We start from the raw sequence: 25,768 nt of genomic DNA, 5'->3' as shown, positions 1-25,768 counted from the left end.
GCGCAGATTTCAGAACGCAGGCTTCGAGGTACAACTAATAACCACTGGCGGCCGTCAGAGGTGTAATTGCGTCGATGAAGCAGGTCGTCGCGAATGGCGAAATGGCGAGCTTGACGGCGCAATGCACGAGTGGTCGGCTGCGATGACGGATCAGCAAGGCAGTCTATGATGGAGGCAATCCAGGGGTCCCTGCGCTGCTCAGAAGCGATGGTCCCAATGTCGACGGAAGAAACGTCAAGCTGGGATATTGCGCAACAGGCATTGTCGTCTGGCAAGGGAGAACGTGAGAGGGCGTCAGCATCAGCATGCTGGCGTCCGTTGCGGTACAGTACGCGGATATCGTAATCCTGTAAGCGAAACGCCCAGCGGGCGAGACGGCCTGAGGGATCCTTCAATGACGACAGCCAGCATAGTGCATGGTGGTCCGTGACGACATCAAATTGGCGACCATACAAATAGGGCCGGAACTTGGTAAGCGCCCAGATGATCGCCAGGCATTCTTTTTCCGTGACGGTGTAATTGGTCTCGGCTTTAGTAAGCATACGGCTTGCGTATGCCACAACACATTCAGGAAACCCTTCTTTGCGCTGCGCTAGGACAGCGCCGAGGCCAACACCGCTGGCATCTGTGTGTACCTCGATAGGTGCCGTTGGATCGTAGTGGCGCAAAATGGGAGGAGACGTCAGCAAACGACGGAGCTTAGTGAACGCCTCGTCGCACTCGGACGACCACGAATGGAGAGGTCCGTTGCTATCAAGGAGCTTCGTCAGGGGCGATATGACGGCGGCGAAATTGCGAATGAAGCGCCGGAAGTAGGAACACAAGCCTACAAAACTGCGCAGTTCTTTGACGGACGTCGGTTTAGGAAATTCAGCTACGGCACGAAGTTTGGCTGGATCGGGGAGGATTCCATCCTTCGAGACGACATAGCCTAGTATCATAAGCTGCCGCGCTGCAAATCGGCACTTCTTTAGGTTCAGTTGAAGGCCAGCGTTCGCTAAGCAAGTCAAAACATGCCGTAGGCGTTGAAGGTGCGTGGTGAAGTCAGAGGCAAAAACAACAACGTCGTCGAGATAACACAAGCACGTGTGCCACGTCAAACCGCGGAGGACTGTGTCCATCATGCGTTCAAAAGTTGCTGGCGCATTACAAAGTCCAAACGGCATGACGTTAAATTCGTATAAGCCGTCGGGTGTGACAAAGGCTGTCTTCGGCCTATCGACGTCAGCCATGGGTATTTGCCAATAGCCGGAGCGTAAATCTAGAGATGAAAAGAATTCTGCTCCTTGTAGGCTATCGATGGCGTCATCAATTCGCGGCAGCGGGTATACATCTTTGCGAGTGATCTTGTTCAGGCGGCGATAGTCTACACAGAACCGTATGGAGCCGTCTTTTTTCGTAACAAGGACGACAGGGGATGCCCATGGACTGTTCGAGGGTCGGAACACTTCGCGGCGAAGCATATCGTCCACTTGCTCATTAATCACACGACGTTCCGTCGCAGAGACGCGATATGGTCGTTGCCGCAATGGTGGTTGGGAGCCAGTGTCAATATGGTGCGTGACAGCAGACGCCCGGCCCAAGGAAGGTTGCTCGACATCAAAAGAAGAACGAAATTCTTCTAAGATGCGCAGAAGCTGCGAACGCTGAGGTGGGGTGAGGCCATCGGCAATAGATGAATCGAACACACCTGTGGGCAAAGGGTCGGACGTCGACAGAGAACTGAGCGTGTTGTAACTGGCGCAGGACGTGTCTTCGGGAACATCCGTAATTTGTGCGGCGTCGAGCACCTCTACGTGGCCAAGACATTCGCCTTGAAGCAGCATCACAGGGTATGAGAAGGGGTTACATACAAAAATAGCTGTGGAGCCCTGTTTGACGTTCACAGTCGCAAAAGGCAGCAGCAGACGTTTTCGAGTGTAAAAGCGGCCCGACGGAGAAAGTAGTTCGATGGCGTCAGAGAGGCTGCTGCACTGCATTGACACAATCACTGACGAGTTGGCAGGAACGTTTGTGTCGTGCCTGACGAGTAGTTTGTTCGCAAAAGGAGCATTATCGGCAAGCGTCATATCTGCTATCGGCGACAGTTCTAGTTCGGCCCGTGCGCAATGAATGACGGCATCGTGGCGGGCGAGAAAGTCCCACCCCAGGATAACTTCGTGGGAGCACGAGGAAATTACAATAAATTCGACGGCGTATACAACGTCCTCGATGAGAACACGAGCGGTGCACGCCGCAATCGGGTGAATACGCTGTGCGCCTGCTGTGCGGAGGGCGAATCCACGAATGGGCGTCGTAACCTTTCGAAGGAAGCGACACAGCTTTGCGTCCATAACTGATACAGCGGCTCCGGTATCCACGAGGGCAGATGTGCGCACACCGTCAACTAACACGTCTATCACATTGGTCGGGCTAGGTTGAGGACTTCCGCGTTTCGACGGCGTCGCAGCCCTTGCCTCATGGACTGCGACGATTAGTTTTCCTCATCCCGAGCTTCGGGACGAGGCCGCATCGGTGATGGGGAGCGTCGGCGTGGAGAAGTTGAGCGGCGGATGTTAGCGGACCGGCGGAATGGTGGTGACGCAGCCCGAGGTTCGTCATCGTAATAAGGGCGCGGAGAACTCGCCATAGAACTTGGCCCATAAGGTGTAGCGCTAGGCGACTGCACGCGACTACAGTAGCGTGCGACGTGGCCTGCATAGCCGCACGCAAAACATATGGGTCGATTGTCCGCTGTACGCCACCGAGTATTTGCGGCAGGTCCCATCCATGTGGAAGGACGCGTTGGACGTGGCGCCTGGTGAAGTGATTGCATAGCCGGCTGTTGTCGGGGCATAGCGAGGACTTCGGCGTACGTGAGAGGTCCCCGTTGAGGGAGTTGTTGAGGCTGGGTGACGACTTCCGCGTAGCTGAGTGGCACAGCCGTCGGCATCTGTTGGGGCCTGGCCATGACTTCGGCGTAGCCGTGGGGCGCAGCCGCAGGAACACGCTGGTGGTGCTCAGGCAAAACCTCGTGCAGTTTTTGCGCTATGACGCGGCGAAGCAGAGGCGCAAAACTTGGCGTAGGCGCGTGTACCGAATGCGGCTGTGCAAAATCCATCAACGAGAGTTGCCGGGCAACTTCCTCGCGGACGAACGCCTTCATTTCTGCGAGCAATGCTGCCTGGTTGGACATGGCAGCCAAACCAGCGAGGTGTTCGTCACGCGGTAGAGATCGACGGGTCAGTGACCGCTGCCTGCGGAGTTCTTCATAGCTCTGACACAGTGTGACAATTTCAGCCACAGAGCGTGGACTTTTGGCCAGCAACATGTTAAAGGCGTCGTCTTCGATGCCCTTCAGTATGTTTCGGATGCGATCAGACTCCGCCATGGTCGAATCGACTTTCCTGCATAGATCCAGGACATCTTCGATATAGCTGGTGAACGTTTCGCCTGGCTGTTGAGCTTGTTCTCGCAAACGTTGCTCGGCACGCAGCTTGCGAACAGCAGGGCGACCAAATACATCGGCGAGGGAAGTCTTAAATTCCGACCATGTCTGGAACTCTGCTTGGTGGTTGTTATACCACAGGCTGGCCACTCCAGCGAGGTAGAACAGAACATGGCTCAATTTGGCTGCTTCATCCCACTTGTTATGGTCGCCTACTCTGTCGTACGCCGTGAGGCATTCGTCCACGTCAGTGTCATCCGCTCCAGTGTAGATAGGAGGGTCGCGATGACGAGGCACCCCGGGACACGCAGTGGGTGCAGGCGGAGGCGTTTGCTGGGAGGCGTCTTGGGGCATGGTAGATGGTAAGGTACGGGACCGGAGTTCCAGGATGATCGTCTGAGGTTACCCCGCACACTCCACCAATTCTAAAGATGTTTATTTGGCAGAGCTCGGGAGCAGCGCAACGTCGACGGGCAGGGCAGTCAGAGCTTCCAAGCACGAGAGCCGTTGCTGAGCAGGAGCGCTCGACCCACTAGCGTTTAGAGCCAGTAGCGCTGAACCCACTAGCGTCTCTTCTACAATCTCTTCGCTACAGTATTGATACTTAACATTATCAGTGTTCTTTGTTTATGTGCATATATATAGTGCCCTCCTGCTATGGTCTCAGTAGAGACTGGCAGTATTGTAAATAAATAAATAAATAAATATATATATATATATATATATATATATATATATATATATATATATATATATACTAATTTGCTATCGCAGTCGGGCGAAACTGCGACTTTTCCGTTAATTAGTGACTAATTACCGCGTCCCGTCCGTCACCCCGCCGTCGCCATCATGGACAGCATGCCTTCGAGAGAACCGTCCCTTTATTTCAAAAAGTCTATATCTAAATGTTCCATAAAGTCGTCACAGAAACACCCACCGGTATACACGTGTATGGGCGTTCGTTTCACGTGGAGACGAGAATGTCCGGTCTTCCTAAACAAATCGTCAAGCTGGCGTTTTGCTCAAAGGCATCTCGGCCTGCTAGTCCGGCGTGCAAGGTCCCAATACACGTTACGAAGTTAATGGAAAAGGTTTCTCCGCCGCTACAGGTGAACAAATGCAGAGGTTTGCAATGTGTTTGCGCTGCGTAATAAGACCTGCTGGATATTGACTCGCGCACTTGTTTGTTCAGTAAACGCTTTGACCGGCTAACAAAAGTTAAACTGCGTTCTTCACTGGCACCTTTATGTGAAATCTGACGTGATTGCTCGTTGGATATCTTCAATAGCGCATATTTAACGGATCCTCACATATAGGAGGGAATGCGCTGTGTGTAGCCTTGCCGCGGAATGGCGCAACTGCTTCACGCGAGCGTCTTCTTTTCAGCGATAAAGCATGCGCACGAATGAGTAGCTCGTCGCAGCACACAGGTGTAGAACGCTACCACTTCGTATTCAATGAGAGCATCGACTGCAGCAAACAATTATTCACGCGGCCACCGCTGTCGTCTGCTTATGTCCACTGCAGGGCGAAGGGCTCCCCCAGCGATGTCCAAAATACCTGTGTCTCGCTTGTGCAATCTTGTGCCTGCCAGTGGTGCCTGCCAACTGAAGGTGTGCCAACACCTTCAGTTACATAAAGCATACACAGCTCCAGGCGGGAAAAGTAAGACAATTGGACAACAATATAAGATGACCAGCACGACATGACCGAATTTGATTAGTGAAAACAACATTTGTGCAAAATATTGTGGTATGTAGAGTACTGATCAAAGTGGTACGTGGGAGGTAAAGCGGTTTAACCAGAAGCGCAGAAGAGACGAAACAAGTACGACAACTGCAGGCGTAACTCAAGTGCGTGGATGAGCAGTATATCTGACGTCGACGAATACTGTTACAAGCACGGTGGCTTTATCTCAACTAGGAAACTATAGTTTGTCTGAGAAGCCTGGTAGTCTAGCAGCGAAATACAGACAAAAGGTTCTAAACCTGAGGAATAATGAAGAGATGAATGAAGAAAATTTGATTAGAGAACCAGAAATTTTGAATAAAGTTTTATACCGAAGGAAATTTATCTTACTTGTTTTATCGATTTTTTATAGTACGTGAAATATATTTTTTTGTAAATTTTTTGGCAGCTTCATGTTTTGCCACAACCATTATTGGGCTTTCTCTCGACAACGCGTAACCGTGCACGGCTACGTATTTTCTGGCTTCGCTGCTTCTAATATTTGTGCGCTGCTTTTAAGCGCTATAGATAATGAGAGAGCAGCTTCTTTTCTCGAGAAGTGACTGCATTTGAAATGCCAGACGCTGCGTTATGACTCAGCCGCAACGTGGTGTCTGGCACTATTGCTTTGTGGCGGACGACAGGGTCTGCTGTAAGGTGCGTACCCTCACGCCTGCGTTTGTTTCGTTTTGCAGAGCGTCAAAGAAGGCGCAGAGACCACAGTGTACCTTGCCGTTTCCGAGGAAGTTGAGAACGTGAGCGGGAAGTACTTCAAAGACTGCGCCCCCACCTTTGCTGTGCCGTGGGCTACGAACGCGGCCGCGGCAAAGAAGCTGTACGAGGAGTCCATCAGAATGACGCAGATCAAGGAAGTCATCTGAAAGACTGTGTGTGGAGGACATCTCAACGCTTGAAGAAAGCGGGACTTTCTTGTCTGCTGCGTTTATTCAGTCATCCTGAACTTCCTCCTGTGGGGAGGAGGGACAGCGCTGACCAGCTTTGACCCGCAGGAACAGCTGGTCCAATGGGCACGCGGAGCGGTGGCCAACGAGGCCCTGAGCTTTAAGGGCTTCGAGGAAGATGCCTCACGCAAGCATAAATAAATGTTTCTCTCTCTCAGCATGGCTGCTCAGGACGCTGGCCTGAACGAGATCGTCTGAGAGCGCACCAGAAAGTACGCAATATATTACACGCAGGTGATAAGGGAGGCTTCACAAAGAAGAGAAGACGCTATTGGCCGTTGAGCTGCAAATTCATCCAATTTGGTCGATGAAGGAGCAGCTCAAGTTCAACTACTGCAGTTAAATTACTCTGTGACGCAGCAGCTGACGAAGACCTCAATGGGGTCTATGAGAACTGAAATATACAGATGCAAAACCGAGCAAAAAGAAAAATAGAGGGAATATCGTGACTTCGCCGTCACACTATACCCCTTAAATTAGGGGCATTCTTTTTTCGTATTACATAAACTTTTTTTCTCATTCTTAAAGGACAATGCCTGAAGTCAAGGCGCGGTATGCGGCGTTGCGTGTCCTTTCGCACTTCATTTTAACATGAGGGAATTCGGTCGTATTCACAAAACAGTTATTACGTAAAAGTGTTTCATATTTGGCTAGCCTTAGGGCTGCTGCTCCGCTCACTCTTATTCCTACGCATGAGTGGGGCAACCACTTGTGATTTATCGAGTTTATAGAGTTTATCGAAGGTCATCAGCCTTGACAAATCCCTCTCACTAATGAAAAGCTTCGTGAATTTGGGCCCTGTTTCATCCTACCTACGAAGAAACTGCAGTGGTAACGCAGCATTACGTCCAGTGTCACCTGTCCAGACAGTCGCAGGGCGAACGAATAGATTGCGCACAAATGTCGGGCTTTCAATGCCTATCGGGCACGAAGGTGGCACACCCAGCGTGAGTCTCGGACATAGAAATGTCGAGTGGCCCGACACGCGGTACGGGACTGCAATGAACGATCCAGCGCTGAAGGCGTGCGACCTCCCCTGCCGAGAATAACTTAAATGCTCGGGTTGAAATAACTCTTCCAGCAATGAACTAGCCCGAATTCAGCTGCAATAAAATATCACCTCGGCTAAATTTTTCATCAAAGAGTAGTATTTACCACTGCAGCAGTATTGGCAAAGCAAATATTGGCAGAGCTTTCCCGCGAGCATCCTCGGAACAGCTCCTGAGAAGACGAAGCCTGCCCCCGGTGGTTGTCGCTAGGACGCTGCCTCCGAGATTTTTCGACGAGCCACGTGGGTAGCCACAAGCTCTTCGATTATTGGAGCCGGACAGTCCCGGATTGCTGTCCCGCATTCCATTTTCCCGAACAGATTCGGAAGCTCCGCCCACCAGTCCGAGAGCTGCTAGAAATGCATTCGTTTTTCACACACCAGAAGTCGTCGTCCGTGGACTCTCGGAGCTGTCAGCAGAAATTTGCCTGGACAATTAGGCGCAAGCAGCTAGCAGACGACGACTGTCTTAAAAAGATGTACGCGGCGTTTGACGCCATGTTGTAAAAGGTGTCGTGATGTCGTTTGCTTCTGCGTACTTTGCGAGTTCCAAACGTCCAATATTGTGCACTCAGCTATCGCTTCATGTACCATCATGCGAGGTTTTCAGGAGCGGTCAAGCTGCTGCAGCTTTGGTCTTCGTGTTTTTTAAGAGAGAAGCACAGCGACCAGGTTAACGTGTTTGCTTTTCTTGACGTGTTTCGCGAACTCTGTCATGGTAATTGCTATATGCGTAGTAAACAGGTAGATTTCGTTTTTCAGGTGAATTAAACTGGTGTGCGAGGAAGCATATCATATTGCATGTGGCTATTCACGCGGGTAATTAGAGTGGTACGCAATCCGAGCTTCGCCGATTGCTGTTGACATATATGCATATGTGTTGATCCCTTCTGCTGCAAAGTTCGAGCGCTTGCGTTGTGACACGCAGGATACGTAGACGGTGTGCATGTGCTCTATCCTAGACACGCGTCGGACCTTTATTTAGTAGGTGGTCTCACGAGCTGCGAGGATATCGGCGACAGCTTTCTGCATGAACAGCGACGTGGCACGACCACGATTTTGCTTATGTCCGTGTGGGAATTCCTCTTAAATTTTCGCAGGCAATAAGCTAGCTTGACTGTAGCGACTAATGGGCACGAAGAGCGGGAGCGCAGACTAAATTGGCTTTCCGAACACCTTGTATGCAGTAAGATTGCGATTCCACTATGCAAGCTTTATGGCTGTGTCGGTGACGTAGCCTCTGAGACTGCGTCACTTCGGAGGCCACGCTAATGCATTCGCTGGGTACAGGGCTATCTACGAGTAGCTAAGCACACTACGGCAGCCACGAGAGTGAATTCAGGTCGCAGTGCTTTCGAACGAACAGTCCCCGGCAGCTGGATCACATGACTGTGACGCGTTCTTCCCTCCTCAAGGCTAGTCAGACCGGAAGCCGGTTTGCGGACAGACTGCATAATCGCCGTCTGCCGCCCCATGTCACGGCCAGGAGCCGCGTACACTTGTGGCTGAATGGTAACGGCGGTGTCTTCTTTTTCCTTTTGTGTGTGTGCTCTTGTTTTTTTTTTCAGTTTCAGTATCAAATACACCCATTTTTGCGGGCTTTTCGTGACGCTTCCGCAAGGTAATGTTTTCCATGGAGGTTCCTCTATACCTGCACTATTATCTTAAGCTAAGCTTTTTACGCGGTCCAAATAATTTCGCTGTAGTTGGCGTTTAAGTGTCCCCCTCAAGCGTTCTGCTGTAGAAGTGGAGCACTCGGCGCCCCCATTGACGTTCTCAAGAACTGACCGAATTGACCAGCCGTAGTCGTTTAAATACAAACGACGTTTTTTGGCAGCTTCGCCAAGTCCTTCCAGTTTGCGTAACCTGACCAAAAACCGCACTTGTAGGAAATATGAAAAGTTCTAGCTGCGGATTCGAGTCTGTGGCCTCTCTATGGGTCTTTTCACATCGGCGTCCAGCCAAATAAAAAAGACATGAGACAATCAGAGATACAGAAGAGATGACAAATGAAGTAAACAAAAATATCCCAGACACAGGGGAAAAATTGCGGAATTACCACCGGACATACCAGGCGATTCCAGAGGACTGCTTTAATTGTTTCAGAGCGTTCATCTGCCAAATAATAAAGTTTGTCAAGCACCAAATCGCCAATCGAAAACTCCCACGTTTACAGTTATACCCACATAGATTGCAGAACAGTCGGCTCGAGGAGCCGGTGCTATCTACAAACTTGGCGTAAGTCGGGCGACTTATTTTTCTCACTTCGCTCTCTCCCACCGCACCTGTACGGCGGTGCACGCAGTGAGCGCGAGTTAAAAAAAGAATTGAGTGCGCTTAGTCATGCGTCTTCCTGGTCTGACTGTGTTCCTTGTAGAAGCCCCCTCCCCTCCTAAGCGGTGAAAGCGGGGGCCAGCGGCAGCCAGTATGCGGCGCAGATTTGGTGCACGTGTGCGATGCCTGCGTGACTCGCCCGACGTCCGTTGGTTCGCGAAGTAGGCCGCGGTGGTGGCGTCGACCGCGAGGGCGACGCCACGGCAAACGGAGAAATCGTGGTACAATACGGCGGCGCGCTTCGAAACGTTGACGCAACACAGAATGAACAAAGAGGACAAATGTGTTGTTGTTTTTTTTGTCTGAGGGGGAGGGGGGGAGGGAGGGCAACCAGTGCACAGAATTTGATGAGGTTTCTGTCATTTAAAGGATTATTTGAATTCTTGGGAATGTTGGAAGGGGCTTTTTGATTGAAAGGGCCGTTCGTTGCTTACTAAAAATTGTTTAACATCGTAAAATTTCAGGAAACGATACTGTGATGTTTACATTTCTAACTCAGCAATGAAAAAGTGATATCACAATTTTTTAAGCTGAACGTAATACTACATCCAAAACGTACAAAATTCATTTACAACACACCACTCTGAAATATACCACTAGCTTGTGAGCACCATTTTTGTGAAACCCACCTAAAGGTTGCAGTAAATTCACGTAAACTATAAATTTATATACCAAATTTGTCCGCTTTACACTCTCTTACGGATGCTATTTACGGAACTGCGATATCTAGTTTTTTTTCTTTGTTTTTGCAACGAGTTACAGATATAGTTACAGATACAGAAACTTCGAGCTTATCTTTTTTAACATGCCAATTTTCGTCAACGTTTGCAAAAATTCCATGCGCTAAATCGAAATTCCGCGTGCCACATTCACTAAAAGTTAACGTTTTCCCTCAAATGCAACTGGTTTTATTCAAATTAGTCGAGCGGTTATCTCATAAAAGTATTTCTGCGTTTTACACGCATTTGAATAGGTGGCATCCGAGTTGACCCCGAATCACACCGTGCCCAGAGCAGAACCTTCCTCTTAAAAAATTGGCAGTGGCTTAGCTCGGCTGTGCCAGGATATACGTAGCGAGAGCTAAGGGCTGTCAACTTCATACGCTTCGGACCATGTAATCACGTGTGCTGGTCTCCGTACACGCCACATCACGGCCGATGAAGGCCCACACGCATAATTTTCCCTCGTCTGCAGCAGGAAAGGTCGAACGGGGAGAGCACCAATTGCGGTGCATGTAAGTTCGGAGTTTTTGTCGCTGTGTGGACTGCAGGAGCAGATGCTTACCTCGAGAGACTGTTGCCCATGCAGCTGACCGGGTCGCCACATCCAAGAAACATAACACGGCGACTATTATCAGATGAGACTCGGCATTCAATCACCGCATGAGGTTCAGACAATACACTGTACACTGGCTAAGATCCACATGACAACAGTGGGCACTCACGCACTACAGGTCGCTTACAGCACATTCAGCTATCCGACTTCAGGCATAGTGCTAGCCTACGTCGCACATGGCGGTCTAGTAACGAGTGACAACCAGCAGCGCAAGCAAGTTGCACAGTGCCCCACCTGTTTGCATTGAAAGTCGCCGTAACTTGCAGTGCGAATCAATCGAGTGACGCAGGCACCTGCTGCCATAGCCAACACAGCGACATGAGCTACCCGGCATTCTAGCGTTGCCACTTTTCCTAACTGCACGTTTCTTTTTTGTTCTTTCGATGGCTGCTAATGTGTCACTCACCCTTGGTGCCCCACCTACTCTGAATATGGATATGGTCTGTTTTGTGGGAATCGCAATTTTGCAGCCACTTTTGCAGGCCTTTCCACGTATGTGGATATCAACTTCATACACTTCAAACCATGTAATCATGTATGATAGTCTCTGTTCTTGCCAAAACGCAGCCGAAAAAGGCCAGAAGCACACTATACCCAGGGCTGCAGCAGGAACGGACGAACAGGGAGCACCAGTCACTGTACGTGTAAACAGGGAGTCTGTGTCAATGTGCGGACTGCAGGAGCAGGTGCTTACCTCGAGAGGCCGTTGTCCAATGCAACTGACCAGGCTGCCACATCTGAGACATGTAACACATCAAACATGACCAAGTGGGACAGCATTGAAACAAGACTCTGCAGTCAAATCACTTCAGCACACTCTACCATAACGCCTAATCTATACATTGGCACTGTACACTATACATTGGCTGCGATCCACATGACAACAGTGAGCGTACATACACACGGGTCGCTTGCGGCACATTCAACCGTCCGACTGTAGGCATAGTGCTTGCCTTCGTCGCACATGGTGGCCTGGTAACAAGCAACAACCAGCAGCGCGAGCAGATTGCACAGTGTGTCCCACGTGTTTGCACCGACAGACGCCGCTGAAGATAAGCAACTTGCATTGCGAAGCAATCGGGTGACGCAAGCATCTGCTGCCGCAGCCAACACAGCGACATGGAGTGCCCGGCATTTTAGCGTTACCGCCTTTCCAACCTGAACGTTTCTTTTTGTTCTTTCGCATGCCACTAATGTGTAGCCACACTTGGTGCCCCACACTCTTTAAATATGGGCATGGTCGATTTCGTGGGCATCACCATATTGCAGCCACATTTGCAGGCCTTTCCACATATGTGGATATCAACTTCATACACTTAGAACCATGTAATCATGTATGAGAGTTTCTGTTGGCGCCAAATCATGGCCGAGGAAGGCCAGAAGCAAAATTTGCACACGGCAACAGCAGGAAAGAACGGAACGGGGAGCACCAACCACGGTGCGTGTAAATTCGCAGTCTATGTCACTGCGCGGACTGTAGGAGCAGGTGCTTGCCTTGAAAGAGTGTTTACCAATGCAACTGACCAGGCTACCACATACAAGAAACGTAATACGGTGACTAGTACCAATTCGGACAGCAGCGAAACTGCATTCTGTAATCAATCCCTTCTATGTAGCTTGTGCAAAACACTGGCTGTCGAGCAAGAATGGCAATCTTGAACGAGACTAGGAATTAAACAAGGGAATGAGAAAGCTTGCATTCAAGAAAGAAGCCACTCTACCTTCCAAGAAGTGAAAGCCAAAAACATTAAGGAAAGTTCAGGAAGTGCCACATAGCACACGGTGCAAAGGTTAATGCAAGACACAGGCCAATGCCGTATCAGCTATTTCAGGAGAGAAATCACACATGGGCAACGAACGCTATAAAATACTACTTCAAATATGTTATGCTTCTAGACAGTGACTGGTATTAAGTATGAGCAAAGAATCGGTTGACCTTTAATGTTTCGATGAGGAAGAGGAATGATCTCTAACAAGAATGTTGAATGAAAAAGCTTGCATTCATTGAAAAAAAAATTGTGCTTGCCGCGAAGGACGAAGAAGACAGCGATTTCGAACGCACATGTGCGAGCACGTCGGCTCCCGTTTCTACAAACCTTCTGGACCAGATTTTTTGCCTCAACCTGTGCATCATCGGTGTGTGCACATGTGAACTGTGCATCAATCGGCGCAGTTTGCTCCAAGGAACTAGCGGCCACTGAAATCTTATCGGTGGGTGGATTTTTCGGACTTTTCCGAGACTTTTCCACCGCACTCCACGTTGGCGCACAGCTATGCCTAACGAGCCAAACCATACGGGGTGCTCGGGCAGGCGTCGCTCCCTGCAATGGTCAGGCGGCGCGGCGATCGGCTCAGCCGTCAGCGCCACCGTGTCAGCTGCGCGAAACACCGAGGCGGCCACTGCTGCGGAGGCATGCTTTTGCGGCGCTTGTTTGAAACCTTTCAGACGTTCTAAATTCCGGTTTTACGGCAACCGAAAACGTCGAGGCCCATTTTTGACCACCGACGCTTGAGAAAGGACATCAAATTTACGACTACAACCACGTATACCGTGTCAAAGAAGTAAACAGCACGGACATCACAGTGAGGTGCTTAAATTAAATTGTGGTGTTTTAGGTGCCAAAACCACGATCTGATTAGGAGGCACGCCGTGGTGGGAGACTACGGAATAATTTGGACCACCTGGGGTTATTTAACGTGGACATAAATTTAATTACACGGGTGTTTTGGTATTTCGACCCCATCGAAATTCGGCTGCCGTGGCCGGGATTTATTCCCGCGACCTCGCGCTCAGCAGCCCAACACCGTAGCCACTAAGCTACCACTGCAGGTCGCGAAGTATTTGTCACAACAAAGTATGCTTACGACGTCGATCTCAAAGTGCGTTAACAAATCATTATTTTATGCCACTTAAGTGAGCAAATACGGCCGTGGAGGTCTTTGAACTGTCATTTCTTGTTTCCTTACTTGGAGCGTGCCTTGCACCTCACATTGTGGAGGTTTTGGCGAATTGGCAGGTAAGTGCTTTTTTCTCCGTTGACAAAGTGCCTCGAGCATATTCTGGTATTGCCGTTCGGGCTCGAAAGTGAGAGGGCATTCCCGCTGAAGACTCATAGAGAGCAATCAGCTGAGACTTAAACAACGTGAAGACTCAACAAATATGCGCTTGTGTGCGCGAGGGAAATGCTAATTTTTGAATACTCGACGTGTTCTGCAGTGTACTACTCCAACCTTATTTCTGTTGTTCTAAGCACGAGAAAACATCGGCACCAATGAGCTCGGTTCCAGCATTCACGTCTTGATCTTGGCGCAGGAAGAAGCACAGCGCATACAAAGCTCCAGCACGGAGCGCTTACGAAGCTAGATTTGACACCTAACAACCACTGCGCGTTTGTTTTGGAGCAAGATGAGCTAAACTATCAAAACTGATTTACAACAGCCGGAATCAGTTCACGCGTTTTTATGCAGTTGACGCTTTATTGTGTGTTTTTACAGATGCCGCTGCTGGCTCTTTTTCACATTTTCTTCTTGTTTTTGCACTTACGTCGTAGTTGTTTAACAGCAATTCGCAAGACCGACACGAACCGCGGCGATCCACTTCAGCCTCCGGTTTGCTTCCCCCGGTTTTAAAGGGAAGCGGTACAATTTGATGCCGACATCCCCTTCGCGGTTGTGAAAGTCCTTAACGCAGCAGTATCTGCGCTTGTTCTTTTTGTTCACACTTCTCACGAAGGAGCTGCCAAGAGGCCGAGGAGAATCCATTGGAAAATTGGAAAAGCAGGCTTGCAGGCGGGCCTGAGCGGTGAGGGCCTACCCGCGGGTGCTCACCGCCGCTGCCAGGTGGCATGACATGTACAAGCAAACTGCATTGCAGGGTGCCCTAACGCGTCATCGAGCTAGAAAATGGCCTCCAACCCCAATACCTCGGTTGTAGAAGGCATGGAAATCAATCTGGAGGAAGCGGAGTGCTCAGGCTGGATCGAAGTCGTGAGCAAGAAGAAGAAACTTGCTCAGCGGTGTGATCCTAACGCGCCCACGGCAGGAAAAGGAAGCGGTAATGGCGGCGCCCGCACTGCCGCACCACAGATTGTATTGAGACGAGTCGTGAAAGCTTCCACAATCGCGAACCTTCCTAGGAATCACTTTAATACCATTGTAAGGCCTCGTGGAGGGCTGGATGTTAGGAAGACGGACATTATTATTTTCAAGCGTGCGCTCGCCAAGGCGGATTCCCTAACAGCGGAGCAGGTGTTCGACTACACGTTGTGCACGAACCCCTTCCAGAACATTCTCGTGGTTGCCACGCCGTTCCAGGCGAACGCACGCGCCTACGCCAAGGTTCAGCAGATTTGTATGGCAAGTGTCGTCATAGAAGTGGCGGCCTACGCGGCTGCGTCGGACGACACATGTAAAGGAGTGATCCGCGGAATCGATGTAGACATCAGTGACGCAGAACTGACGGAGATGATCGTCAACCGGAGAAACCCCAGTGCTCTGGGGGTTCGAAGAATCAAGAAGACACCAACAGTGATCGTGTTATTCGACGGACGCAAGGTCCCCCTAAACGTCGTATGTGATGGTGTTCGCTACCCTTGTTCCTTGTATCGCAGGCAAGTAGACGTTTGTTATGCGTGTGGAGAATTGGTCCACAGGGCCGACGTTTGCCCGAAGGGAGAAGATCAGAAAAAATGACGCGGATGTGGCATGCTCACACCATCACAAGTTCATCAATGTGATCCCAAGTGCGTCATCTGTGGTGGGGCACACTAAACGGCAGACCGCAAGTGCAAACAGCGCTTCCAGGTGCCATACATCGTGCGCCAAAGAAGGCGGCGCCGCAGGCGCGCACAGCACGGGCAGCTGGCGGCAGGACCACGTGGCTTCGACACAGCTAGCGGCGGAGAAGCAATGGCGGGGAAGAAACCCTTCTACTCCCACCGCCGCAACATATCGGCATCGAGAGGACGGTCCCGCTCGCGATCCAGAGGGCGCCCCGGCAGCAGATTGCGCTCTCGCTCCAGAGGGCGCGACAATAGCAGCAGACGCTCCCGTTCGAGAGGAAGATCGGGTTCCAGGGTCCGAATCCAGCAACCAGTGTCGTGGGTGGACAAGGCCAGGATGAACATCCCAAGCGGCAAAAAGGTAACACAGGCCATCTCGCCGGAGCATAAAAGAGAACAATCTGAGATTTTAATGCTTCTCAGACTTCTCAATGCTTCTCAGACTTCTCAAACTCAGACCTCAGCGTTCGTGGTGCCTCTGTTAGCTCTGCATTTTTTCTTGAGTTCGAGCTCTTCCGTAACTCGCGTGAGCCCCGCGAAGCAGCCTTACCCATCCCAATTCAAGCAGAAGGGTCGAATAAGCGCAAAGCTATTCACCCCCCCCCCCCCCCCCCCCGCGACCACGGAAAGAGAGCCCATGCAAACTGACGAGTCCACCGCTCAGGACCCTATGCCGGAGCCAAACATACTCGCGTCTTTGAAGGTAACTGAGGAATCCCTCACGCAGGTGAGAGAAGCATTAGCCATTCAATCTAGCACTGTCGATCATATTGTTACGGTGAAGTGAAGAAGAAGTTTGATTGGTCGAGAGGAATACGAAGTCTAGCACTTGCCTGAACGCCATTAACCTCACTTGTAAATATACATTATTTTACATTCGTGAGCCTGCTTTCTTCCTGCAACATTTTGGTGGAAGGTGCGGGGTACAATCACGGAACTTCGCAGCGGACGTCATCTACCTACCGCCACAATGGCAAATCAACCGACAGAAGCGACAATGCCTCAGCAGCCCGTGCCAACGGTCATTGTCACTCACCCGCGGGACCCAGGGACATTTTGTGGCACGGACAACGCCAACGTCGAGGACTGCCTTACGATGTACGAGCGAGTGTGCGACAACAACAGGTGGGATCCAACATTTATGCTTGCAAACGTGATATTTTATCTAAGAGGAACTGCGAAGCAGTGGTACGACACACACGAAGCTGACCTAACGAGCTGGGATGTCTGCAAAGAAAAAATGCGAGACCTGTTTGGTAGACCTGTCGGTCGTCAGCTGGCAGCTAAAAAAGAACTTGCGTGCCGCGCTCAGACGTCCACAGAATCCTATGTCATGTACATACAGGATGTGCTGGCCCTCTGTCGAAAGGCTGATGACAACATGACCGAGGCAGACAAAATTGGTCACATACTTAAAGGTATTGCAGACGATGCCTTCAATCTCCTAATGTGTAAGGATTGTGCCACTGTGGATGCAATTGTAAAGGAGTGCCGGCGCTTCGAACAAGCGAAGGGCCGCCGCGTCGCTCAAACTTTCGACCGGCTGCCCAATATCGCCGCGACATCTTCTTGCGAAGACCCGCCGCGGTTCGTTCAGCCCACAGGACCGGAAGATATCACGCGCATCGTTCGCCGTGAGCTTGAGGCCATGGCTCCGGCGCCAGTTCGTCCCGACTGTCGGGAAAGCGTGCCCGCTATCTCCCTTATACAAGCGGTCGTTCGGGAGGAAATAGCAAGTTTGGGCATTCCATCTCTCTGCTCGGTCCGCCATACAAACACCTACCAGATTTCTCCGGCCGCTCGCTCCCAGACGCAAAGCTTTCCGTCACGCCGTCGCAACCCAGCTGACTGGCGCACAGCGGCTGATAAACCAATCTGCTTTAATTGTTCCGGTATTGGACACATCGCCCGTCATTGCCGTAACAATTGGTCGTCGCCTCCTCGGTGGTCGTCTCCGAGTCACTACCGCCAAGTACCAGACAATCGCACTTTCTCGCCCTATCCGCCGTCTAGGAACATCAACGCCGACAGTGCTCCACCAAGATCTAGCCGCTCCCCTTCTCCGCAAGGTCGTAGGTCCCGTTCGCCTCTCGTTCACCGCTCTTCGTCCCCTTCTGCAACCGGTCGCTTCGCTTCGGGAAACTAGGCGGTGCAGCTCCGGGAGGTGAAGCTGCATCTACGACCCGGCCCACAAATCAGCTGTTGACCCTGCCTACATGTGGAAACCTACTGGACATTGAAGTTGATGGTGTTCCTGTTAGATCTCTCGTTGATACAGGAGCACAGCTTTCAGGTATGAGCGCTGCTCTCCGCCGAAGGCTCAAGAAGGTTCTGACACCCGCCGTACTGGGCACTGTGCGAGTCGCCGATGGGAGTACTTCACCTGTCCTTGGAATGTGCACAGCACGTATGACCATTGGGGGCCATTATACCGTTGTTCTATTTATCGTCCTTGAACACTGTCCGCACGAGCTAATTCTCGGCCTCGACTTCCTTTCCAAACACTCTGCCTAAATTGACTGCTCCACAGGTGTTGTACAGTTGGATATGCCGTTTCCTGCCGACGCAACAACTTGCGCTTCACACCGCTTATGTTAAGCTGAGTTTGCAAGGCTGTCTCCACAAGCGGCTACAAATGTCCTCCTGACGCCCTGTCCTCCCGTACCTGATGGCGAGTACGTCGTGTCGCCGCTTACTGACGTGGTTTTGTCGCGCAATATCGCCCTGCCGAGCACCTTAGTCCGGATCCGCGAAAACTGCGCTCGCGTGCCCATCCTCAATTTTGGATTTTCGTCGCATGCAGTGGCGTAGCAACAGGGGGGGGGGGCCGAGGGGCCGTGGGCCCCGGGTGCACGGGGCCAGTGAGGGGGGGGGGGGGTGTCATTTGCGTCTGAATACACCCCTGTTTCCGCCGGCTACACCCGGGGAGGGGGGTGACAGAAGACCTATGGGCCCCGCGTGCCAGACGACCTAGCTACGCCACTGGTCGCATGTGCTGCCACACGGTATCGCCATAGCGCATATCACTCCTTTGGAAGAATTTGAGGTTTCTTCTTTGACCTCTGAATCCTTCCTCAGTACCAACGGACCTTTGTCCCCCACTCCTCCGTCCTCGACGCCTACGGACGATGTTTCTAAGATGATCGCCCCAGACCTTCCTTCCGAGCAAACCGCAGCTCTTCTTCACCTCCTGTCATCTTATCGGGACATCTTTGATTTCGTCGACCGTCCACTTGGTCAGACATCTGTTGTCACGCATCGCATCAACACCGGTGACGCCGGCCCCATTCATAGGCGGCCATATCGTGTCTCCGCAACAGAAAGGGCCATCATACAAAAAGAGGTAAACAGGATGCTGGACAAGGACATCATTGAACCTTCAAGTAGCCCGTGGGCATCACCAGTTGTATTAGTAAAGAAGAAAGACAACTCGTGGCGCTTCTGCGTTGACTACCGTCACCTCAACAGAATAACAAACAAGGATGTTTATCCCCTGCCTCGCATTGATGACGCTCTTGACTGCCTTCATGGATCCCAATATTTTTCATCAAGTGACCTCCGCTCCGGCTATTGGCAGATTAGCGTCGATGAGATGGACCGCGAGAAAACCGCCTTCGTCACTCCGGATGGTCTGTACCAATTTAAAGTCATGCCCTTTGGATTATGCAATGCGCCAGCTACATTCGAGCGCATGATGGACTCTCTCTTGCGCGGCATGAAGTGGTCTACATGCCTCTGTTACCTCGACGATGTGATTGTGTTTTCGCCGAACTTTGAGAGCCATCTGCGGCGTCTCACAACCATACTCTCCGTGTTTCGCAGGGCTGGCCTTCAGCTGAACTCCTCCAAGTGCCATTTCGGTCGCCGTGAAATTAACATGCTCGGCCATCTCGTCAACGCCGCCGGAATCCAACCTGATCCACAGACAGTTCACGCCGTGCGAAATTTTCCTGTACAGCCGCGGCCACGTCTGTGTAGAGCGCGCGAGCAGACGGCCTTGCTCTGCGGGGTGACACCGTGCGGCAGTTGCGGGATCTGACGCACTGTGCCCATGAGCATGCGCGGCCTAATAGACGTGCAGGTCGGCGCACGCTGCTTTAAACCAGAAATTATGTTGGCAAGCGCACGTGTTTTGCCGGTTGTGCGCATTACCCGAGGGCACCATCTTGACAAGGGAATTGCGCACGTGAGTGATAGCGTGTGCGATTCCGTTAGGGCACTTGATATGAAAAACTATTGCTTCACCAATCCCAGATAATGTTATTGGCCAATGACATGACAACATCGCATGCGTGCTGCCTATATTAGACATAGAAGTCAAACCTTTTCGCAGAATTTATTCGCAATGGCTCCCCGTCTCACAGCGGATGAACGACGCGCAATTGCTATTATGGGGCGCACAATGTCCCAAAGAGCGATACAGTCGGGTTCGTGTTATCAGCTGAAACGCGTAATCTTTTGGCATGGCGATACCGAGAGCGCCCTGAGGAAGCGTACACATTCGGTTAAACGACTGCCCGTTTCAACGTTGGCACTCGTGCAATGCAGTTCTGCATGTATATTAGGCCACGCATGCTCCTGGGCACAGTGCGTCAGATCCCGCAACTGCCGCACGGTGTCGCCCCGCAGAGCAAGGCCGTCTGCTCGCGCGCTCTACACAGACGTGGCCGCGGCTGTACCTTGTTCAACCAACGATGTCCGTAGTTTTCTGGGCTTATGCTCTTATTTCCGGCGTTTTGTGAAAAATTTTGCTGACATAGCTCACCCTCTCACTGACCTTCTTAAGAAAGACGTCTCTTTCTCTTGGGGACCTCTGCAGGAGAAAGCGTTCTCCACCCTGATTGAGCGGCTTACAATTTCCCCAATTCTGTCACACTTTGACCCTTCTGCGCCCACTGAAGTACGAACTGACGCGAGTGGTCATGGCATCGGCGCTGTCCTCGCTCAGCGTCAGCAGGGCCAAGACCGTGTCATCGCTTACGCTAGCCGCCTTCTTTCCACGCCCGAGCGAAATTACTCCATTACTGAGAGAGAATGTCTCGCGCTCGTATGGGCGGTCGCGAAATTTCGGCTCTACCTTTTCGGTCGGCGCTTCTGCGTTGTCACCGACCATCACGCCCTCTGCTGGCTCTCCTCTTTGAAGGACCCAACTGGACGACTTGCACGTTGGGCATTGCGCCTACAAGAATATACATTTTCTATTATGTATAAATCAGGGCGCCTGCATAAAGACGCTGACTGCCTGTCCCGCAATCCAGTGGATCCACCGGACGATACTGATGCAGACTCGGACATCAGTGTTCTATCCCTCTCCGGCTTCCTCCATATTGGCGACGAGCAGCGCAAAGATCCTGTTCTTCGAACGCTTATGGAACGCCTAAGCTCCTCGCCCAATGACCCGTCCCTCCGGATGTTCACTTTCCGCGATGGAACTTTATACCGTCGTAGCGTCCGTCCTGACGGCCCGGAGCTCCTCCTAGTCGTTCCCAAGCACCTTCGACTAGCCATGCTCCAGCAACTTCACGACGCTCCTACTGCTGGACATCTGGGCATCATTCGAACATACGACCGCCTGCGGCGACGCTTCTTCTGGCCCGGCATTTACCGCTCTGTGCGCCGTTATGTCACTTCTTGCGACCTGTGTCAGCGCCGGAAGACGCCTGCTATGCCTCCCGCTGGTTTGCTGCAACCAATTGACACCCCTACAGAGCCCTTCTTCCGTGTGGGCCTAGACCTCCTTGGCCCCTTTCCAATTTCCATCAAAGGAAACAAATGGATTGCTGTGGCAACCGATTATGCCACGAGATATGCCATCGCACGAGCGCTACCAACCAGCTGCGCTACAGATGTCGCCGACTTCTTACTATACGACGTCATCCTGCACCACATCGCCCCTCACCAGTTGCTGACGGATTGCGGCCGCTACTTTCTATCGAAGGTCGTCGGTGATCTGCTCCGGTCCTGTTCTACACAACACCAGATTGCTACCGCGTACCACCCTCAAACGAACGGCCTCACCGAGCGACTCAACCGCACGCTAACTGAAATGCTGGCCATGTACGTTTCCGTCGATCACCGCGACTGGGACGTCGCTTTACATACATCACTTTCGCATACAACTCGTCCCGTCACGATACTGCCGGATTTTCACCATTTTACCTGTTGCATGGCCGCGACCCCACCTTGCCCTTTGACACGTTGCTACCTTCCGCATTACAATCACCCAGCACTGGTTACGCTCGCGATGCTACTGTCACATGGTCGTGACGTCAGAGAACACAGTAGCAATACTGTGAAAGGCAAAAACTAGCTTTTATTGGGCGAACCTGTGCCCACAAAACACGCTACACTTAAAGCACAACGAGAGCGGCGAACACAGTCGGCGATCGTCGTAAATCTGATCAGCGGATCAAGCGCGTCTGCTTTTATACAGCAGTCGTCGAATGTTCCAGACTAATCGTTGGGATCCGCATGCCTTCTACAAAGTTGTACATCATTCGCGCCAAGCGATGATATCACATAACACAAGGTTCGGTGACAACAGACAGCGGATAGAAGCATCGACAACTTTCCAGAAACTTCGGATAAATGCAGGCGCGTCCCGCGCTGTGCGATAACATTTGCTAGGTGGCAAAACGTGTCGCCCGATAAAGATAAGTACACGTGTCACTATTGACTTAGCCGCCCAGGCCCGAGAAGTCGCCCGTCATCGCCTCACAGTCTCGCAAGCTTCTCAAAAGCGACGCTACTACCTTCGGCATAGAGACTCCCATTTTTCACCTGGTTCCCTTGTCCTTCTCTGGACGCCTTCACGTCACGTCGGCTTGTCCGAAAAACTACTTTCCCGTTATTCTGGACCGTACCAGATCTTACGCCAACTGTCCGACGTGACATACGAGATCGCCCCAGTCGGTCAGCCTTCAGTGCATTCCAACGTCACCAGCGATGTTGTTCACGTCGCCAGGCTGAAGCCCTATGTCCCCCCATTAAGTGAGGCTCCATAACTTGCACCGGGACGGCGCTACTCCACCGGGAGGGTGATGTTACGGTGAAGTGAAGGAAGAAGTTGGATTGGTCGAGAGGAAGACGAAGTCTGGCGCTTGCCTGAACGCCATTAACCTCACTTGTAAATATACATTATTTTACATTCGTGGGCCTGCTTTCTTCCTGCAACAATATGGACGGTAACATCTCCCACCTAGGACGTAGAGTTCTCATCCTCGAGTCTAAAATGAAAATAATAGACTCGATCAAAATCAAAAGCATCGCCACTAACCATTGCAAAAGCTAAGAAAGTACAGCAGCATCCCGATAACACGAGTTTCCTGCAGGCTATGGTATTTCAATAGAAATAAAAAATGGCAGGACAAACTGGGAACCTAATTACCTGGCATTGGAATTGCGCCAGCTTCTTAAGGCGCAAGGCTGCTCTATTGCAGCTCATCAAAGCACAAGCGATAATACCGCACATCCTGCTCTTGCAAAAAACACTTCATCGTCACCATCAGTCTGGTTACGCCCACTGCAGGGCAAAGGCCTCTCCCATACTACTGCAACTACCCCGGTCATGTGCTAATTGTGGCCATGTAGCCCCTGCAAACTTCTTAATGCCATCCCCCCACCTAACTTTCTGCCGCCCCCTGCTACGCTTCCCTTCCCTTGGAATCAAGTCCGTAATCCTTAATGACCATTGGTTATCTTCCCTCCTCATTACATGCCCTGCCCATGCCCATTTCTTTTTCTTAATGTCAACTAAAATGTCATTAACCTGCGTTTGTTCCCTCACCCAATCTGCTCTTTTCCTATCCCTTAACGTTACACCCATCATTCTTCTTTCCATAGCTGGTTGCGTCGGTCTCAATTTAAGCAGAACCCTTTTCGTAAGCCTCCAGGTTTCTGCGCCATACGTGAGTACTGGTAAAACACAGCCGTTATACAATTTTCTCTTGAGGGATAGCGTCAGCCTGCTGTTCATGATTTGAGAATGCCTGCTAAACGCATCCCAGCCCATTCTCATTTTTCTGATTATTTCATTCTCATGATCCGGATCCGCCGTCACTACCTGCCCTAAGTAGATATATTCCCTTACCAGTGCCTCGCTACTGATCGTAAACTGTTGTTCTCTTCCGAGACTTTTAAACATTACTTCAGTTTTCTGCAGATTAATTTTTAGACTCACTCTTCTGCTTAGCCTCTCCAGGTCAGTGAGCATGCATTGCAATTGGTCCCCTGAGTTACTAAGCAAGGCAACATCATCAACGAATCGCAAGTTACTAAAGTATTCTCCATTAACTTTAATCCCCAATTCTTCCCAATCCAGGTCTCTGAATACCTCCTGTAAACACGCTGTGAATAGCATTGGAGAGATCGCATCTCCCTGCCTGGCTCCTCTCTTTATTTGGATTTTGTTGCTTTCCTTATGGAGGACTACGGTGGCTGTGGAGCCGCTATAGATATCTTTCAGTATTTTTACATATGGCTCGTCTACACCCTGATTCCATAATGCCTCCATGACTGCTGAGGTTTAGACAGAATCAAATGCTTTCTCGTAATCGATGAAAGCTATACATAAGGGTTGGTTATATTCCGCCCATTTCCCTGTCACCTGATTGATAGTGTGAACGCATCCCAGCCCATTCTCATTTTTCTGATTATTTCATTCTCATGATCCGGATCCGCCGTCACTACCTGCCCTAAGTAGTGACGGTTCCAGTGCCAGTTCCAGTGCCTCGCTACTGATCGTAAACTGTTGTTCAGCAGTGTGTGAAAGTCGATGGCTTGTCATCACCGACTACTGTAGTTAAACATGGAGTGCCTCAGGGGTCGATTCTAGGGCCCTTATTGTTTATACTTTATATCAATGACTTATGTGATGTGCCTAATTCTCCCAAACTGGTCATGTATGCTGATGATACTAATATTTTCTTTTCCGCATCAACTTTAGCCCACCTAAACACAACAATAAACAATTACCTAATTAACCTTGAACAGTGGTTGAACTCTAACAGATTAACCTTAAATATTAAAAAAACTAAATATATTATTTTTAAACCTCTCAACAAACAAAGCGATTCCGAACTCACCCTAAACTTTCAAGGAATGGCCCTACAACGCGTTGCATCTGAAAAGTTTTTGGGGGTTTGGTTCGAAGAAACAATGTCTTGGAACATGCACGTTACTAAGCTCACGATTGAATTAGGCAACGAAGTTGGTTGCCTCTACAGACTGAGGGAACTAATTCCAATTAGACTAAATAATGCAATATATTATGCTAATTTTTACTCACGTCTTTCATATTGCACTTTAGTTTGGGGCACTACAACAACCACCAACTATAACAAACTGGAGCGGCTCCAAAAGAAGGTATTAAGAATCTTTGAGAACTTTAATGAACACCCAAGCCTATTACCCACTGATCCCCTGTTCATGAAACACAATATGCTTAAAGCGTCTAAGTTATATGACTATAAACTATCTCTCTATATGTATAAAAATAAACTCCCACACTATACAGAACATTCCCCGTATGACTACAGCATACGTAACAGGCTAATACCAGTGCCGCGTACACGTACAAATTACGGTAGATCTAGGCTGGATTACTGCATACCAACACTATACAACCTCTTAAAAAATCACATGAATTTCAGTGTCCCATTCGACACATTTAAAGCGGAGGTGCGTGATTACCTGATGAAGCAATGAACTTTTTTTTCTTTTCCCCTGGCTGCTACATTTCCTGCACTGTTTATGCATTGTGTGATGGTGTTCACCTTGTATGCTGCATCTGTATCAAATAAGTTCATTTCTTCTTCTTCATAATGTCTGTATCTGTATGCTGCATCTGTATGCTGCAATGTCATAATCTGTATGCTGCATCTGTATGAAACAAGTTTATTTCTTCTTCATAATGTCTGTATGTATTTATAATTGTTAGAATTTGTGAAATCCACTGCCTGCTGCTCTCTGTAGGCCCCCAGGTCCCGTCAAGCTGTCTGCGACAGCTTTTTGCCTGGGGGCCCCCAACTAGTGTGTTGGAAATAAAGTGGATTCTGATTCTGTGTTGGAATATGGTCTACTGTTGAGTAGCCTTTACGGAATCCTGCCTGGTCCTTTGGTTGACAGAAGTCTAAGGTGTTCCTGATTCTATTTG

At 50.4% G+C, this 25,768-nt stretch overlaps 1 protein-coding gene and 1 long non-coding RNA gene across 10 annotated transcripts in view; one reads left to right on the top strand and one right to left on the bottom strand.

The window, feature by feature from the left end:
- LOC135920875 (retinol dehydrogenase 12-like) overlaps positions 1–6,274 on the top strand; it is a 361,370-nt gene extending 355,096 nt beyond the window's left edge. For all 9 annotated transcript variants that reach the window (XM_065455123.2, XM_065455124.2, XM_065455125.2 and 6 more), the window contains one exon: positions 5,851–6,274. In XM_065455123.2, coding sequence (XP_065311195.1) covers positions 5,851–6,036 — 186 coding nt within the window. In that variant the 3' untranslated portion in view covers positions 6,037–6,274. The remainder of the gene's footprint in view (positions 1–5,850) is intronic.
- LOC135921236 (uncharacterized) overlaps positions 1–25,768 on the bottom strand; it is a 227,896-nt gene that overhangs the window by 38,649 nt on the left and 163,479 nt on the right. The window lies entirely within an intron of this gene.

Source organism: Dermacentor albipictus, chromosome 1, assembly GCF_038994185.2.
Source record: "Dermacentor albipictus isolate Rhodes 1998 colony chromosome 1, USDA_Dalb.pri_finalv2, whole genome shotgun sequence".
In the NCBI taxonomy this organism is placed as follows: domain Eukaryota; kingdom Metazoa; phylum Arthropoda; class Arachnida; order Ixodida; family Ixodidae; genus Dermacentor; species Dermacentor albipictus.
The sequence above is the reverse complement of the archived record's forward strand: the minus strand, read 5'-3'. Positions and strand labels throughout refer to the sequence as shown.